At 43.0% G+C, this 11,843-nt stretch overlaps 1 protein-coding gene across 7 annotated transcripts in view; it reads left to right on the top strand.

Moving 5' to 3' along the window:
• Window positions 1–986: 986 nt before the first annotated feature.
• The window catches only part of gripap1 (GRIP1 associated protein 1), a 49,224-nt gene continuing 38,367 nt past the window's right edge, over window positions 987–11,843 (top strand). For 4 of the 7 annotated variants that reach the window (XM_023957063.2, XM_078950040.1, XM_078950039.1 and 1 more), the window contains exons 1-7: window positions 989–1,212; window positions 9,096–9,162; window positions 10,103–10,164; window positions 10,248–10,274; window positions 10,465–10,572; window positions 10,648–10,810; window positions 11,026–11,186. In XM_023957063.2, the coding sequence (XP_023812831.1) occupies window positions 1,165–1,212; window positions 9,096–9,162; window positions 10,103–10,164; window positions 10,248–10,274; window positions 10,465–10,572; window positions 10,648–10,810; window positions 11,026–11,186 (636 nt within the window). In that variant the 5' untranslated portion in view covers window positions 989–1,164. Of the gene's footprint in view, window positions 1,213–9,095; window positions 9,163–10,102; window positions 10,165–10,247; window positions 10,275–10,464; window positions 10,573–10,647; window positions 10,811–11,025; window positions 11,187–11,843 lie in introns of all 7 variants that reach the window. The other 3 variants (XM_078950042.1, XM_078950041.1, XM_023957064.2) reach the window with 1 other exon arrangement.

The raw sequence follows: 11,843 nt of genomic DNA, 5'->3' as shown, positions 1-11,843 counted from the left end.
ACAAGGAACCTCTAGGAAACTAAAATGTGTATGGATTTGACATTCATTCTTGTTTACACATATTGCTTATCTTGCTAGAAATTCAAGAAATCTGGAAAACTTCACTGTCACTGTTCAGTGCCAGGTATTTGTTTCTGAGTCACACTGGATGAATTTTTGGCTAAAGATGTTGTAGATCGATTCTAGGTCAGTAATCAGATCAAATCAGATCGTTCAGAATGAACCGATATCGACTATGAATTGGATCATCAACCACAGATTCAGATATGAATTGAATCATTGTTAAAATGAATCCTTGTACCCCAGTATTTCCCCAAAGATTACTGTGATTTTAAAATAAAGCTGTGAAATAACTTTCCAAACATATTCTTGTGGATACAGATAAAACTTTATTGAACTATTCTCAAATTGTTGTGTTTTATTCAAATGTGTGAACATACCCCATTAATGTTGAAAACTTTTGTAAAGATAGCAAACCTGAACAAAAATGTTGCACTCTTGAGGTAACTTAGTACATTTCAGTCGTTTTATTAGAATTAACTCCAAATTTTATTGTCCACCAACACAAAAAGGCAACTTTCCTTTTTTCCAGCATCACAGGCCACTAACCCAGTCACAATGTCTCTCTGGCTCTACTTTTGCTCTGTTTCTTTGTATTTAAAATCCAGCGAATGCCACCCGTCGGTGTCTTAAAATTCACAATGTGCAAGGTGCTTTGCACAATTATTTAACAAAAAAAAAAACAATTGCAAGGGCTTCCAAATAATCTCGTCCAAATTATAAACAAAAAATGTCAATTTTCCACAAAAATCTTTTTTTAAACTTTTCTAAACCCATTCAAAACTGCAGACAAAGTAAATAATGGCTGCAGTGATTTCCAGACTAAAACCATACAAATATTCAATAGTATGAGTTTCTTTTGAGTGTGTTTATCGTCATGTTAACCCAATCCCTTGAACTAAATCCTCCCCAGCTGTCCTGTAAATGTGTCAGAGTGAAGGCTCTGGCTGTTCGTGGCTTTCTGTAGCAACGCTGTAACTTTCGGTCCTGGAATCTGTGTCAGAGTGGGATGTGTGTCTGCATTTCCATCTTTGCGGAGCTCCGCCCCGTTAGCGCTGCATTTCCACTGTTAGCCCAGCCTGGTAGCTGGCTGCCGGGGTTATCATGGCCATGTCGCAGGCTCTGTCTGAAGAGGAGTTTCACCGCATGCAGGTGAGGGGCAGCTCCGGGGCCGGGCCTTCAGTCCGGTTCACTCTCAGTTAGCTGCCAGTGCCGGAAAACTTACGGGCTCCTCGGCAGCAACACGTTAGCGCACGATGCTAACCGCTAGCTGCTCCGGGTGGGAGCGGCTAACGGTGTCCAGTGTTAGCTTGTCAGCTGTGGATGTTTACTGTTGTGGACCTGGTGTTGAATAAGGAGGAGGCAGCTGCCTTCTGCTGTGTCGGGTTTGTTCACACCTGTCCCGTACCTGTCGCGGGTGAAGAAAACGGAGCATAGCTCCGTTGCTAACCGCTATGCCTGCTCTACAGCGGGAGAGAGAGAGCTAGCGTGACGGTCGGTGGTGATGAGAGTCACGGGATGTGCGGTACTTCTGTCCGTGTGAGGAGGCCACTGCCCTTATGAATAAAAGACACCCGTTGCCATGGTAACCGCGCACCTGTCGTCACCTCGCCTGCAGGATGAGAGAAGTGCCGCTGTCCTGCCGGCTTTGATGTTTGTTTGCAGCTTGAAACAGTCTGTTCAGCTCCATGACTGGATCATCAGGGGTCTTTCCATCATTTAAGTCTGTAAAGTTTAGACTTAAAACTTTATTCCTTAAAGCTACATAAACCGGTGCAAACGAGACACAAAACAAACCAGAGCAAATGTGATTTGTGGTTGATTTGTGAGGGGACGTTTCCTTCAGCTCTTTGTTAGTACTGCTTCTCCTGAAGGTCTGTGAAGCCCTGAACAGAGAGGAACAGGGAGACCTCTACCCTTCTGGGTATCAGCACCAAGGGGGCAGAACTGGAATTTACAGGGCTGCAGCCTCTGTTTGTTTCTCTGTGTTGAGCTACATCCTCGTCACAATAAACCAGGACATCAAGCTGTGCAGTACACATATTGCAAAAATTGAGATGTATTTAATGAATTGAATAAATTCCTTTACGTTGTTGACCAATCAGATGGAGCCCTTTTATGTTAGACGCTGGCCTCCTATAGATGAGGGTCATTTGGAGTGTAGTTTAAGTTATGTTGACTCTTATTTAAATTAAAGTGTTGCAGTGAAATGGAAATGATCCATTTAGTTGTTGTTAAAGAATCCATTTGGCCTTTGTAGATGTTGACATCAGGCTTTTATTACGATAATCGGGTAACTTTTAAACTTTTGTGAGGTTTGTATCACGGGTTTTTAAACTTTCTTTAATCCCCATATTCCTGTTCATAATGGATATTTAGTTAGTGTCACCTCAAAACAAACTGAAACGTCCTTCTCTTCATTCAGTGAACTGACATAATGGCTGACATTGAGACACTTAAGTCTGAAAAGTGTCAGAAGTCGTGTTTGTAATGAGTTTGTTTGACGGTTGGGAAATCTCCGTGTCCGCCTTCCTCCTTCATTTTGCAAGTAACCGATTTCCTGAAGCTCTGTACCTGCTGTGAGTGTTGATGCCATATTTGGACCAAATAGACTGGGACTGAGCCCGTGACCTCTGTATTTACAGATGTGTACATGGCAACTGAGTTAGGCGGCGGATGTTCACGGCTGTACTTGTTTAGAAGGATGTTCATGTTTGATCTGGAGAATCAATATTTGCTCTTCTGGAAATGTGAGACTGCTGTGTGCAGAGGCTCTGCGACACTTCAATCCTTTCAGATTAAAGCCTTTATGGTAGCAGTTCAGTGAAGCACCCCTAGAGGGCTGTTGTCCCTCGTCTTCCAGCTATTAAAGGGCTCATACCATGCAAAACAAATGTTTTGAGCTGTTTTTATGTATTTAAATTGTATTCCTCATTAAAAGGAATCCCAAAGCGGTATTTTTGATCCATTCATTTATTTCTCAGTATTCCTCTAAAAACCTGCGTTCTGAGCATCGGCCCCTCCCACCTCACAAAAACGAGTGGCTTCTCACGAGCTGACGTACAGTAGGGCAAAAAAGTATTCAGTCAGCCACCAATTGTGCAAGCCTGTAATTTTCATCATAGGTAAACCTCAACTATGAGACAAAATGAGAAATAAATTCAGAAAATCTCATTCTGATTTTTTTAAGGAATTCTTTGTAAAGTATAGTAAAAAAAATTATTTGTTCAATAACAAAAGTTCAACTCAATCCTTTGTTATATACCCATTGTTGGCATTGACAGCGGTCAAACGTACTCTGTAAGTCTTCACTAGGTTTTCACAAACTGTTGCTGGTATTTTGGCCCATTCCTCCATGCAGATCTCCTCTAGAGCAGAGATTTTGTCTATGGGGTTGAGATCTGCAGACTGGCTAGGCCACTTCAGGACCTTGAAATGCTTCTTATGTAGCCACTCCTTCGTTACCCGGGCAACAGTGTCTTTAGGATGGTTGTCATGCTGAAAGACCCAGCCACAATTAATCTTCAGTGCTGATGGAAGGAGGTTTTCACTCCAAATCTGACCATACATGGCCCCATTCATTCTTTCCTTTACACAGATCAGTCGTTCTGGTCCCTTTGCTGAAAAACAGCCCCAAATCATGATGTTTCCACCCCCATGCTTTACAGTAGGACTGGTGTTCTCTGGATGCTAAAAGTTCTGTTGTGGTTTCATCTGACCATAGGACATTCTCCCAACCCTCTTCTGGATCATCCAAATGCTCTCTAGCAGACTTTAGACGGGCCTGCACATGTACTGACTTTAGCAGGGGGACACGTCTGGCCCTGCAGGGTTTGAGTCCCTGGCAGCGTCATGTGTTACTGATGGTAGCCTTTGTTACTTTGGTCCCAGCTCTCTGCAGGTCATTCTCTTGGTCCCCTGTGTGGTTCTGGGATCTTTGCTCACCGTTCTTGTGATCATTGTGACCCCACAGGGTGAGATCTTGGGGGGAGCCCCAGATGGAGGGAGATTATCAGTGGTCTTGCATGTCTTCCATTTCCTAATGATTGCTCCCACAGGTGATTTCTTCACACCAAGCTGCTTATGTTGCAGATTCAGTCTTCCAGTCTGGTGCAAGTCAAGGAAATGTTGTTTGAATCCAGGCAAAACCTTTACCAGGGCATTTGGGTCATGAAATATGAAAGGGGAAAAAAGGAACTCCTCTTTTTGGTTTCTTTTCCCCTCACACTATCTGCATTTTCAGTGTTGTTCATTACTTTTTTGGGCTTTTGATGAAGAGAGAAATGTAAAGCTACAAGAGCATCATAAAAACCAGAAGGGTTTGTCTGTGTCCCACTCTGGCTTTGTGTTCGGTCATAAACACTCAGGGAAACCTTTTCAGGATTTGTTTCAGGAAAGAGAAGAGGCCAGTTTGAAGGTGTAAAACAGAAACACACTCCTGAGGCACAAAAAGTAATCACAAACCACCCCCACGTCAGCGGGGCCACACCTTGGACTTTGGCATTTCTCACAGCCTCTTCCACATAATTTCCTGGTCATAATGAGTTCTCAGCCTTGGTCCAGGGTTCAGGTCACAGTATCAACTGGTCTTCAGCTGAACTTTTGCCCCAGCTTTGTTTGTCTCTTGTTTCATAAATCAAGCTTCCTCCACCCTGGTTCTCCAGACTAGCAGTCTCTGTTTTGTTTAATAGTCGGGTCAGATGAATCCAGGTTTTGGTTGAGGAAACACACCTGATCTAGCAGTTATTGGAGCAGGGGCCACCTGAAATCGGCCAGTTAGATCTCCAGGACTCTGTCATGGACGGTATGAGCTTTCCTGCTTCTGCTCCACCTGCTGGGGTTTCTAGACTCTGCTGTACTTTAAAACTGGAAATGCACTAGGTCCCTGATCTGGATAAATGACACAACATGCCCCCTCAGGCTGCACTGCAGACAAGTGCAGAAAGGACAAACAGCCTTAGGGAGGGGGTTAAAGCGCTGCTACATGCTGACATATTCTCAGATCATCAATTTTTATCACAGTGTTTGGGGGGGGGGGGGGGGGGGGCTTGCTTATGTGATTACATCTTAAGTCTTGAACATTATCGTTCTGCACAAACCCATCACAGACGGCTTCACAAACACAGCCAGTCTACCAGTTGACCACGATCTCACGGTCAACACAAGACAATAATGGTTGTGTTTTTCTGTCCTAGAAAAAGACAACCAGTGTCATTTTCTAGGACATAGTTTCTGCAGAGCGGCAGGAGTTCATTACAAATTCATCTGAGGGTTTGGGACTGTTGGCGTGTAGCAACCCTACTACCCATCACCCATCTGTGGACCCACTCTCCTGCTGGCTTACAGCCCTTCACATGGCCAACCTAACATTAGCGGTGTAACAAAGACTGCAAACAATCCGTTCGTCCAGTTTAGATCCAGATTCCATGTCAGCGAGGGAAAGAAAGCCGTTCCTGGATCTATCTGTCTGACAGTGGATGCATCAGAATGGAGCAGAGCAGGGAGCTTATGGCCTGCTGTATGGAAGCGATTTTGTAGCATTAATAAAAAGCAAAGTCAAAACCAGAAATGCTTTTTCATTTTCAAAATGAAGCTTCATTTTTTGACTAAAAAATAAAATGAAAAAGCAATCCACCAAAATGCTTTTCCATTTCCTTCCTCAACACAGCTTATTCTGTCACTTAATTAAAATTAAAATTAAAATGGTATTTGACATTTCATTTTCAAAACGTTCCATGGTAAATGTGTAGCATAATTCATTTAGAAATGTCTAATTTGACATTTAAAATGGATTAATAGAAATGCTTTTTAATTTTCAAAATGAAGCTGCATTTTTTGACTCAAAATTAAAAAGAAAAAGCAATACTTCAAAATGCTTTATCATTTCCTTCCTCAACACAGCTTTTTCTGTCACTTAATTAAAATGATAAAAAAAATGGTATTTGACATTTCATTTTCAAAAAGGTCCACGGTAAATGTGTAGCAAAATTCATTTAGAAATGTCTTATTTGACAATTAAAATGGATTAACAGAAATACTTTTTAATTTTCAAAATGTAGCTGCATCAAATGCCTCAAAATTCAAATGAAAAAGCAATATTTCAACATGCCTTTTCATTTTATACTTAAAACCGCTCATTCTGTGTCATAATTAAAACGAAAATGCAAAGAGGGGATTGCATTTGCAATTTCAAATCCACCCTGCAAAACTTGGAGCAATATTCATTTAGAAAAAGCATTAGCAGAGGGGAGGCGGGGCGATGACGTCACTGCTTTCTCCGTGTGTCCGGCCGCTGACACACACACACACACGCACCAGGAGCAGACTGTGTTAGCGGCAGAGAAGACGGCTTTGAGTTGGTTGTGAACTTCTGATGAGTTTGCACAGCTTCTCAGGACTACATAGCAGCATGTCCGCCTTCTGCGGTCCTCCTCCTGACGCACCGCGGACAAGATTTTTTCTGCGGACCGTCAGCTGCCTTCGCAGAGCGGAGCGCGAAGCTCCGATGATCGCTGAAGGCGGAAATGCTGCTGCGATCTGAGAAACCATCATATGAATTTGTGTTTCCAGTGGTGTCCAGAACAAAATAAAGACTCATGTAATTTCCACATATTTACACATTTATTTGCAGCTTCGCGCTGAATTTGCTGTTTGATGACAGGTGGAGCCCCATCAACAGACAGCAGATTTCACCGTACTAAACGTTGCTGCTTGGACCAAAAACACTCACTCAGCGCGAAGCTGCAGGAGACTATCTTCATAATGTGCTTTTATTACTGTCATGATTATTATTAAGGGCCTGCTCTGCTCGATCATATGTTTTTAAATACGTGCGGTCAGACGACGCTGAAGAAGTTTGGTTGCGATTCACAGCTTCTGATTCACGAGGGAGCTAAGGAACATTCTGCTGCATTTCTCGCATTAAGATCCAGGAATCCAGGTTTGAGCAGGCCAGGTCCAGCGGTTTGTGAACAGGACCCGGTTTTAGGTGATCTTAATGCGAACACAGACATACCAGGTCTCTCAGCGACAGCTGCCGGACACACGGAGAAAGCAGTGACGTCATCGCCCCGCCTCCCCTCTGCTAATGCTTTTTCTAAATGAATATTGCTCCAAGGTGCGCGGGGTGGATGTTAAAATGCAAATGCAATCCCCTCTTTGCATTTTCGTTTTAATTATGACACAGAATGAGCGGTTTTAAGTATAAAATGAAAAAGCATTTTGAAATATTGCTTTTCCATGTGAATTTTGAGGCATTTGATGCAGCTACATTTTGAAAATTAAAAAGTATTTCTGTTAATCCATTTTAATTGTCAAATGAGACATTTCTAAATGAATTTTGCTACACATTTACCGTGGACCTTTTTGAAAATGAATTGTCAAATACCATTTTTTTATCATTTTAATTAAGTGACAGAATAAGCAGTGTTGAGGAAGGAAATGATAAAGCATTTTGAAATATTGCTTTTTCTTTTTAATTTTGAGTCAAAAAATGCAGCTTCATTTTGAAAATTAAAAAGCATTTCTATTAATCCATTTTAAATGTCAAATTAGACATTTCTAAATGAATTATGCTACACATTTACCATGGAACGTTTTGAAAATGAAATGTCAAATACCATTTTTTTTATCATTTTAATTAAGTGACAGAATAAGCTGTGTTGAGGAAGGAAAAGAAAAAGCATTTTGGTGGATTGCTTTTTCATTTTATTTTTTAGTCAAAAAATGCAGCTTCATTTTGAAAATGAAAAAGCATTTTTGGTTTTGACTTTGCTTTTTATTAATGCTACAGAATTGCTTCCATACTGCTGTAGTAGCTTTTGTCACTGCTAAAAGCTTTGTTTTCATCTGCTCCTGATTCACCACAATCTGAGTAAAGAAATACTCAGAAATGCAGTTTGAAGTAGAGCCCTGCGCGGGACTATTTTCTTCATCCCGCTCCCGCTGAATTTCTGACCAATCCCGCCCGCTCCCGCAACGTATGCGTTACACTCCCGCCCGCACCCGCAATATGTATGTCCTCTCCCGCCCGCACCCGCAAAACTCATAGAATTTAGTCCCGCACAGTAATAGAGATGCACTGATTTTGTATCGTCTCCCGTCCCGCAGGAAAAAAACACGTATTTGTATTGATATTATTAAAGAGATTCATGACCTCCAGCCTCATCTTTTCATGCATTCCTCTTTTGTGTAATGTGCAACTTAAATATTAAATATATTTTCACAAATCCTGTTCGGTTAAAAGTGTGCGTATGTGCGCGCGCAGACAGACGGCCTGAAGCCCGCTCTTAGTAAGAGGCGGGGCGGGGCGTTGCACACCCCCAACAACAGGTTAGATGACAGAGGCCATTGGGCGTCTCTACCTGGTGCCTTCACGGGCCGTCAGTACACAAGAATCCAACAGCCGCACAGCCTAACGTAGTCCGCTAATATATATTCATGAGATATTCATGGTAGCACTGATCCCGCGGGTTTTTTTTTTTTTGCCGCCCAATCCCGCGAGATGCAACCCCAATGCAGCCCTCTAGTTTGAAGCTGAATTTTCTTCACACATGTCCTCCATCATAAGAAAAATGCCACAAGAACATGTTAGAAACACCAAACAGACCATTTTCATTGGAGTTCATCTTTAATAGAACTTTTTTCCAAACTTACATGTTTGAATGAAGCTCTTGATGAGTCTTGACTCGTTTTCCAAACCAACTGTGCACAAAGTTCAGAGATCTTTTCTAGAAAAAGATGGTGGCTGTTTACTTTTTTTACATAACTGCAAAACAGTGAAACTGTGTTGGACAGTTATTGATCTGAATAAGTCCAACACACATCCGTTTAGTCTCTGCCTTCCTCTGTGGGGGAACCAATGCCTCCATAGATGTGGGGGAGCATCCTGATGTTGGAGCCCCTCCAGTGAAGCTTGTGTGCAGCAACAACTATCTGTGTGTTTCAGCTGAACATTCTCAGTGCTGCTGTACTGATCTTCACAGTAATGTGTCATGGACGTGTGTGTGTGTGTGTGTGTGTGTGTTTGTGTGCAGGCTCAGCTGTTGGAGCTTCGAACGCAGAACTACCAGCTGTCGGATGATCTCCGCAAGAACACTGCAGGTAAAACACAAAATATTTGAGAAAAAGGGAAGCTTTTTGGAGAAGGACAACATCATTATCATTGAGTTTTCACGTTGCCTGGATGTGTCAAAGCAAAAGTAAAAAAAGTGAAGAGAAAAGTTGCTCTTCCTGCAAAAAACGGATGTGAGAAAGCTGAAGCTGACGCCACTTAATCCAGATGCAGTCTGTTTGTCTCTGTCTTTTAAAATATTTATCTTTAAATTAAAATGTTACATTTTGATTCACCTTAAAAAAACTAGTTTATGTAAAACGGGACACGACCAGTAAAAGCTACATGTTTAAATAATGAAAGTTAAATTAAGCAAACTCCAAAAATGTAAAAAAAAAAATCCAGATCAAATGGGAGTCACAGCAGACGGCGCTGTGAGGTGAGCAGCAAAAGCCAAACATGCTTCAAAAAAATGAAAGGTGAAAGTAGGGGAATTTTTTTAAAGTTTACTTTGCTTTAAAACTATCAAAATAGATAAAAATAAGTAAAAAAAAGGTTAAGGTTAAATAAGGTTAAAAAAAGATACAAAACACTTAGAAATTCCTTTATAATGATAAACTGCAATTAAGTGTAAACCAACAAAAAAATAGTTTGAAGTTCTTGGCGCTCAAAGAATTCAATGTTTTGTAAAGAGGTTTTGAAGCATTTCCAATCCATTTAATAGGAAAAAAGACTTGCATCTTCCGATATTGAAATAGTTGAAATAGCTGAAAACCGCTCCACCAAATAAAGGACTGGAAGAGGATCCCAGGACTGTGAACGTTGTGGTGCTTTTGCTGTAGGAGCTCTGTGAAGGAGGCAGAGTTGGTACATTCAGTCATGTGACTGTCCTGTTAGCTTCCTGACAGCAGGTCACTGCAGTGAAAGCAGATTTCCTTGTTTCTGGATCTCCTGATCTGACCGAGCCTCTCGTTCACGTCTGTGTTTCAGAGCTGGGCGCGCTCCGGCAGAAAAATGGCCTTCTGGAGAGAGATTTGGTCAAAGCGCAGAAGGTGTGGCCGTAGATTTCCTTTTCTGATGATCAGCCCTCATGTTTGTCAAAACTAAAGTCCACCTTTTTCCTGTTTCTCCTCAGGCTTTGAATAAAAGCAAAAAAGCTCAGGTAACTTTTGCTTCTCTTTCAGTTGTCGTGGTAACTTTAGGACGTAGTTGCACTCTGGCTCGTGCACATTCTTTCAGTTTCTTGTTTTCAGTGTGTGTCCTGTTGTGAAGGAGCTTTCACTGAGGCTCCATGACTCTTCGTGGCGTGTGAACCCTGTCGGCGTGCTGAGCTCTGTTCTGTATGACTGCAGGAAGTGGACGCGCTGCTGAGCGAGAATGAGATGCTTCAGGGGAAACTCCACAGCCAGGAAGATGACTTCCGGCTACAGAACAGCACGCTGATGACGGAGCTGTCCAAGGTGGGTAAGGGGGTCTGCAGCCGCTCTGTCAGCTAAACCCGCACGCACCGCAACGCTGCTGCTCTGCTCTTCCAGCTCTGCACGCAGATCGAGCAGCTAGAGAAGGAGAACCGAGATCTAAAGCAAGAAGGAGGAGCTTCTATATCCAGCCCACCACCTAACTCCGCCTCCAGCCCCATGGATGGAGAATTGCTCCGTCTCCAGGCAGAGAACTCCGCCCTGCAGAAGAAAATGAAAGGTGAAGCATTCAAATAGAATATCTGAGTGTCCTGTACTCAAGAGCCGTAGGTATGTAGGTACCCCCCCCCCCCCCCCCATTTAAGCCTCGAGTGGGGAGGCGTCTTCGTTATGACCTCTCTGTGGAGTTGAACCCACAGTCCCCCAGTCTTAGGCGGACACTCTACCACTACTGTGAGTGTTTGGGTGGTGTGGACTCATGTGATTCTCCTGCAGCTCTCCAGGAGCACTTTGACAGGGAGCTGCAGAGGCAGACGGTCGCCCACGACAACCAGCAGGACGCCACAGAGTCTGATGGATCAGCCGGTGCCAATGGAGAGTCTGAAGTGAGCGGGGAGGGGTCGGTGGGCGACAGTGCCGGTGAGAGGGGGGAGAAGGTGAGAAAAGCCCCGACTCCCCAACAGAGTCAGTCCTGGTTGTTCTTAATAGCAGTAATTGCATCTGCAAAATAATTCCCCTATAATGACATTCTCTGATCATAAGACTGCCTCTGTGTTCTGGTCACATGACATAAAAGACATAAAGAGAAAGTGCTGCTTTAACTGTCTACAGTGGACAGCATCTCTTTTTGTTACTGATTGCAGGCTTCAGTCCTGAAGCGGACGTCTTTCTGCCATTTTGCTTTAAACCTTTTGTTTTCAGTGCACATCAAAATTTCTTCAGACTGATAACAAAATCAAGGCAGCAGACCATTTTCTAACAAGTATTCAGAGTATTTCTCCTTGGCGTGTTGTTGCTTCTGCTGCAAGGCAGCGGTTGTTGTGGCGTGATGCACGCTCTGAACACATTACCAGCTGCTGATGTGACATATTTTTAGAGCTTCTGTGTGTTTGCTGCCCACCTGAAGCCCTTTTCAAGCTCCAACCACATTCATGACCCTGCTGAGTGCTCCCCCCAGAATCAGTAGCCACAGTTCTCAGCTTAGAGTCCGGCTGTCATCTGACACACCCAGGGTTGGGGGTTGTATTCTTGGCTCCTCTTGTCGGATGTTCTTTTCTGAACATGCAGTAATCTCCTTCATTCTGATGTCAACA

The sequence above is a fragment of the Oryzias latipes genome, chromosome 7 (genome assembly GCF_053564925.1).
Source record: "Oryzias latipes strain Hd-rR chromosome 7, Olatipes_Hd-rR_3.1".
Taxonomy (NCBI): Eukaryota; Metazoa; Chordata; class Actinopteri; order Beloniformes; family Adrianichthyidae; genus Oryzias; species Oryzias latipes.
This window is presented reverse-complemented; position numbering and strand designations above follow the sequence as displayed.